Source organism: Camelina sativa, chromosome 14, assembly GCF_000633955.1.
Source record: "Camelina sativa cultivar DH55 chromosome 14, Cs, whole genome shotgun sequence".
Lineage (NCBI taxonomy): Eukaryota > Viridiplantae > Streptophyta > Magnoliopsida > Brassicales > Brassicaceae > Camelina > Camelina sativa.
Genome location: NC_025698.1, coordinates 14,620,631 through 14,627,345, shown reverse-complemented (window position 1 = coordinate 14,627,345; position 6,715 = coordinate 14,620,631). Strand labels below are relative to the sequence as shown.

Here is a 6,715-nt window from a genome sequence, read left to right as displayed (position 1 = left end):
GGCTTTTGATGATTTCTCAGTTTAAAACTCAAGTGTTTTGAGAAAGAAGATGTCTAAAGATGTAAGTGTTTTGGCTTTTATCTTAGTGTTTAGTTTGGATCTTAGTGGTTGTGGTTTCATATTTTTTTATGCATCGTTTTAGAGTTGGACGGATGATGAAACTCGATTATTCTTTCAACATTATGCGGATGAGAGAAAAAAAGGAAATAGAACAAGTGTAGGAATGAATCAAACTGGGAAAGATACCATCATGAAGAAGTTTGAAGAGAAATTTATGAGGGGATTTAACAAATGGATCCCTCATTTTAAGAATAAGTATGATTCGTGTAAGGAAAAGTACGCCACCTTTAGAATGTTAACTCATAATAGGCCTGAGGCTCGGTATGATGATATGGGAAGGTTGGAGATGTCAGATGATTGGTGGAAGCAACGGATAGAGGTACTTGCTTGTGCTATATATGCTTGTTCTTTTGATCACAGTCTCTTCTTAATGTATAGTTACTCTGCCTAAGTTTAGTAGTATATAACACTCCTTTGTTTATGCTTTATAGGAATGGCCTGCAGCAAGAAAATTTAGAAGCAAAATATGGTCTCACTAAGTGGATTAAACTCGTAACGGCAATGATGACACTACACAACTTCAGACGGGATTCACATAGGGAAGATCATGATTTTGTACATTGGCAAAGTACAGAAGCATATCATGGTGATGAAGGAGAAGGAGAAGAAAGAGAAGAAGAAGGAGAAGGAGAAGGAGAAGGAGAAGAAGAAGAAGAAGAAGAAGAAGAAGAACATATTGCATATGAGCCGACCGGTGATAGAGCGATGGAAGCTCTGCGTCAAAACATCACGAATGAATATGGTCAAGGCCGTTTACCTTATTAGAAATTTTTACTTATATTTTTATGACTTCGGCTATTCTTTTTGTTTATGACTTCGTTTATTATTTCAGTTATAAAGACTTCGTCTATCCTTTTTTATAACTTTTTTATTACTTTTCGTCCAATGTTTTGGTTTATTATTTTTGTTTTAATTTAGCTCATGATTTATCACAAAAATATGTTGTTATAACTATATATCTAACTGAAAATTATTACCAGCTAAAATTAAAAATATTTTCTGGTTGTAAAAGATTTAAATTACAATTTTTTGATTTAAAATATAATGATACAAATTTATAAAAATAAAATAAGAATTGAGTGTAAAATTGCCGTAGCGTCAGCAAAACGAACACAAAACCTGCGGTTGCGGTAGCGGCAGCGACAATGTTAATAAAACGAACAGAATACGTGTGACAGCGGTAGCGTCAGCCGCAGAGATAGCGACGACTAAACGAACAATAACCTACGGTAATGTTTGACGTTGTCGCTGCCGCTGCCGCCTGTGACAACGAAACGAGCAGGACCATTACATATAAGGTTGTCTACTACAACTGGAGACAAGTAGACAACGTTTACTAATTAAGTTAGAAGACTAATAAATAAAAATTAATTTGAGAGGGCCACATTAAATTTCACAAAAGGAACAAAATAGTGGCACGTGCTGCATTCCGTCGTTAATTTGTTTTTGCATATATGAATGATTTTACAATGCATATTAGTCAAAGAACACAAAGTATAAAAGGACCCAGGAGCTTGTTCATATGCGTTTAAAATACATAGTTGTATATATATGGAGTAAATCCTCTATAAATTAATACTCTATAAATTAATAAACACTATAAATTAATAAATTTTAATAGTTCCAAGTCGGGACAGTGTAAAAAATAACTAAATTTGATAAGATAATAAGATAATAATTTTTTTGAAATCCCCGNCTTCGGCTATTCTTTTTGTTTATGATACAAATTTATAAAAATAAAATAAGAACTGAGTGTAAAATTGCCGCAGCGTCAGCAAAACGAACACAAAACCTGCAGTTACGGTAGCGGCAGCGACAACGTTAATAAAACGAACAGAATACGTACGGCAGTGGTAGCGTCAGCCGCAGAGATAGCGGCGACTAAACGAACAACAACCTGCGGTAATGTTTGGCGCTGTCGCTGTCGCCTGCGACGACGAAACGAACAGGACCATTGTCTCATGGTTTGCAGAATGTTCAAGACTATGAAGGGATTATTGAGTTGTCTAAGACGAACATCAAGACCAAGCAGCTTGGAGCGCAGCTCATTCCACGCTACTTTAAGTTCTTTACTAGTCTCGCAACAGAAGCTTTTGATGCCTACATGGATATAATTGACGAAGTGGAAGTTGGGGTATGTACCTACTGGTCCTCTTCTTCTTTACACATATATGGTTTTATCCTGAAGCAAAAAGTAAGATGAAGGTGTGCTAGTGCATTTTAGATGAACTTTGTTTAATTTTTAAGGCTCAAAATTAGTGTTAGGTTGAATAAATAAGTGAGGTTTTTATAGCTTGTTTTGATTTGACACACGAATTTGAGGTTAGTCAGGAGGGCTCACAATTATTCTTTTGTTTTGAGAGAAGAAATACCTGGTTCTGCACTATTCTCGATTATTTTCTATAGAAAAAGTTATCATTTTCTTCTTATTTGTAGGTACGTGTTCAAGCCATCCGCGGGCTTCCATTGTTCTGCAAGGATACACATGAGTTTATATGTAAGATAATCGATGTTCTTGTACAATGTCTCAATACTGGTATTTCTCAGATTTTTTGTTATTTATGACCTTATGATTTACTTAATTTGTTTTCACCATCTGACTCTTGAGTTATATGATTCAAATAGAGGAATTGGTGGAGCGTGATGCTGTGCACAAGGCTTTCATGTCATTATTTCGGCAGGATAAAAAGGGTAATTTGATTTCTTCGGCATCCATCTTAATGGTCTGAAGATAGCAATTCATCTAAGACACCCGTGATGTTACATTGAGAAAATTAGTGAAATTGGTCTTTCAGTCTTATTGTAGATATTTTGTTTTCATTAGTGTTACTCTGTCCATCTTATAAAACACGAAACTAAGTGTATAAATTACAGACTGCCGGTTGTGGCGTGCTCAAAAATTTAAGATGTACTGTATGTTGTTGTTACTGATGGTTATTGTAGTACCCGAGCTGTTTCTTATGTTTAATTATTTTTACCTTTTTGTGTAGCATCTTTGACTGCATTGTTTAAGCATACCGAGGCCAGTCTTAGTACTGATGAGCAAATCCGTGAAAAGGTCTTACACTTTCTCAGAGATAAGGTCAGAGTCTTTTCTACATTTTTTTGTCCATGTCTGAGGTTCTGCTATATTTTAGCTCGACTTAAGAAATTCATAACTATCAAGTTAGCACTCTTTCCGCTTGCTAATTTGAAGAATGAAGTTATAGAAATGGCATATAATCTTTGGTTCTATTGCTAAGACCAGGTACAAATACTGCCAAATCAACTTGAGTAGGTACTGGGTGCTAGCACATATTTAGTGGAGTCGTTCTTATTTTGGAAGTTTTGGAGACTTTGTTTGTCATCAAGAAACATATCTTATAGAACAAGATGTAAAATGAAAATTTTCTGATTATGCAAGTTAACGGGAATGCAAGGAATCCCTTGGTAAGATTTTGTATATCTTATCCTAATTAATTGATTTTGTATTTCCATGTAGGTTTTCCCTCTTAAAGGAGAATTGTTAAAGCCTCAAGAGGAAATGGAAAGACATATAACTGATTTAATCAAAAAGGTTAGAATATATCTTTGGCCACATGGAGTTTTTCTTTGTTCTATTTATCTGACTTTCTCTTTTTTATTCTTTTATGACGTTTTTTGGATGCTTACAGAGCCTAGGGGATGTAACTGGAGAAGAATTCAATATGTTTATGGATTTCTTGACAAGCTTGAGCATATTTGGAGGGAAAGCTCCTCAAGAAAGAATGCAAGAACTTGTAGAAGTTATTGAAGGACAGGCCGATTTGGATTCACAGTTTAATGTGAGTTTCTCATGTCACATTCTCCTGGGATGAACATAAGTTCTTCCTTTAATATAATGACAGTAATGATTATTCATGTTAGCTGGGAATAAAGTTTGCTAATCGTTTGCATGTTAAAAGGATACTTGTCCTAGCATAGACTTCACCCTCTCTCGACGAAAACCTTATAAATGATATACAATCTGTACATGTGCAACTCTTACATTTGTTAGTCGTCGTTGTATATCTTACGTGTATGTGTTTGATGCGAGGTCTCATTGGTAGTATGTGAGCAAGTTGCCTTTAGATTTTCATATAGTCAGGATTTTTTGTAGTCCAGTATATTGCCCAGTCTAGAAATGGACATAGGGAAGGGTCAACAGTTGTCTTGATGCATATCTAGCTGCGTCATAATATTTGATAGCATCTGTTATAATTACCATGGGAATATCTACTATAATTTTACATTAGTAAGTCTTTTAACCGTAGTATGGTGATAGTAAAGGTTGGAATTATAAACTTCTGAAATTTTATTAGATGATTTCATTATTGTGCCACAGAACTACTTCTAATGTCCAAATATTATTCTCCCAGGTTTCAGATACAGATCATATTGATAGGTTTATATCATGCCTGCAAACGGCTCTTCCTTTCTTTGTGGTATGGAATCAGAATTATTGCTGCAGAGCACTTGGATATTATATACTTGAGAACTTTAACGTTTATTAATACTAACTTCGTCCTCTTCTCTTCCTAGCAGAGAGGTGCCCCAGGTACCAAGTTTCTTAACTACTTGAACATGAATATCATGCCTGCTTTTGACAAGGTTCGTTACATGTTACTTTATGTGTTTGACTGTAGTTTTTTTCTGTTCATGATCTCTTGGATTCTCTTGGGCATAATAAGAATAGACGAGTTAATGGCATGAAGTCAAATCTGAATTACTCTCTCAACTCCCATGTAACTGTTTTTTTGTTCATACAGAATATTTGTTACTTGTCTATCTTTTTCCTTCATTTGGTAGAATCTATATTAACTCCAGGCATGAGCATCGTTTGTCAGCATAATATTTACCAAATTCTTTTTTACTAGCTGCCAGAAGAGAGGAAGCTTAATTTGCTCAGAGCTCTTGCTGAGATGTCACCATACACAACAGCTCAGGTAGCACGTCAGATACTGCCCTCAATAGTTCAGCTCTTAAAGGTACCTCTTTAGCACCATAATTTATGTTGTCTCCACATCTTTGTAGCTAATATATAGACACAGTAATTAGTACTTATAATCATTTATTTTGTGTATATTCTACGAGAATCTCCAATTTTGAATATAAACACTATTTACTCTTATACATTTGCTTTCAGAAATATATGCCTGTCAGGAAAACTGGTGAAGAAATGAACTTCACATATGTGGAGTGCCTATTATACGTGCTTCATCACTTAGCGCACAAGGTAGTCTAACTATCTCTAGTTGCTTGGCCAAGTCTCTTTTTCGTCCTTCTTACTAATGTGTGTTCTGTCAAATATATAGGCTCCAAATGCAACAAACAGCTTGTGCGGGTACAAGATAGTGACTGGACAGCCATCAGATAGACTTGGGGAGGACTTTTCGGAGTTTCACAAGGAATTCACTGAGAGGTATAGTGGATAAAAGTAGTATGACATTCTGTTTTTGGTAATTTGTTTCAAAGTACTGTTTTCATTAATAAAAATGGACGTTACAGATTGACCAGTGTTGAGGATCTAACCAAGGCAACGATGAAGAAACTGACTCAAGGAATGTCTGAGCACAACAAAGCCATGTCAGCTGCTAAGACAGATGAAGAGAAGTCAATCGTGGTGAGAACATTAAATTCTCACTCCTTTATCCATTCCAACTCGTCATTTTTTTCCTGGCTTAATGTAACCGAAGCTGTTCTCAGAAAACAAAGAAACAAAATACAACAACTGGACTCAGGACCTGCAATAACATATTGGCAATGACAAAGGTGAGAAACAGAGCGCCATTCCTTCTTTCTCTTTCTCGTCCCTTTTTTCTCTATGTAACTATCTGATTAATAGATTAAGCGTGTTAGGCAAATTTAACCGTCCTGGTATGTTGCAGGTGTTACATGCAAAAGCGCCTTCCTTCATTGGAGACACTAGTATTACCCTTTCGTGGAAAGAAGCCACTAAGCCGTTAGCCTCAACGACACCAACTGGGTACAAACCAAACCTACCGAATCTTCAATATTCTTTTGGGTCTTAAATCAGCTTTTCTTGTGTTCCAAATGTTGAAAAACTTAATGTGTTGTTTGTGTCTCATTTGGATATTACAGAGGGAAACGGCCTGCAAATGGAGCCATTAACAACGTGGGTGCAAAGAAGGTACGTGGGCAGAGCCATCAGGTTGTGAACAAAGCATCGGAGGGAAAGTCATACGGTGGTGGTAGAGGCAGTCACGGAGGTCGAGGCCAGGGAAGACGGGGTGGTGGTGGAGGCCGTGGCCGTGGAAGAAGAGGCTACTGGTAAGTTTTTCTTAAAAGGAATGAGTCGCTAACTAACACTCCTTTTTTTTACTTCCCCGGTTCTTGTATAACAACAGAGTATGTTTGTCCTTTTTGTCCGTAGAAATTTTGGATTTTAAGAAAGGTCCTAACATTGGACAAACAAATTTGAACTCTTTGATTTTCGCTTTTCATGACTTAATCATTGTTTCATTATTACTATTACTTTATGACTTCTTCACAAGGTATCCCTATATGAGAAGTCAACGGTCATTTTAAATTCTAATGGCACAAAGATATCAAATCACGTTAAATTTCTAATATGAAA

At 36.0% G+C, this 6,715-nt stretch overlaps 1 protein-coding gene across 1 annotated transcript in view; it reads left to right on the top strand.

Annotated features, from left to right (window-relative positions):
- The window catches only part of LOC104743597 (apoptosis inhibitor 5-like protein API5), a 9,718-nt gene extending 3,241 nt beyond the window's left edge, over positions 1-6,477 (top strand). The window contains exons 3-17 of the mRNA XM_019235518.1: positions 2,093-2,254; positions 2,557-2,656; positions 2,746-2,811; positions 3,111-3,202; positions 3,602-3,676; positions 3,774-3,923; positions 4,497-4,562; positions 4,663-4,728; positions 4,995-5,105; positions 5,264-5,353; positions 5,433-5,539; positions 5,626-5,740; positions 5,824-5,889; positions 6,006-6,103; positions 6,220-6,477. Coding sequence (XP_019091063.1) covers positions 2,093-2,254; positions 2,557-2,656; positions 2,746-2,811; positions 3,111-3,202; positions 3,602-3,676; positions 3,774-3,923; positions 4,497-4,562; positions 4,663-4,728; positions 4,995-5,105; positions 5,264-5,353; positions 5,433-5,539; positions 5,626-5,740; positions 5,824-5,889; positions 6,006-6,103; positions 6,220-6,412 — 1,557 coding nt within the window. The 3' untranslated portion in view covers positions 6,413-6,477. The remainder of the gene's footprint in view (positions 1-2,092; positions 2,255-2,556; positions 2,657-2,745; positions 2,812-3,110; positions 3,203-3,601; positions 3,677-3,773; positions 3,924-4,496; positions 4,563-4,662; positions 4,729-4,994; positions 5,106-5,263; positions 5,354-5,432; positions 5,540-5,625; positions 5,741-5,823; positions 5,890-6,005; positions 6,104-6,219) is intronic.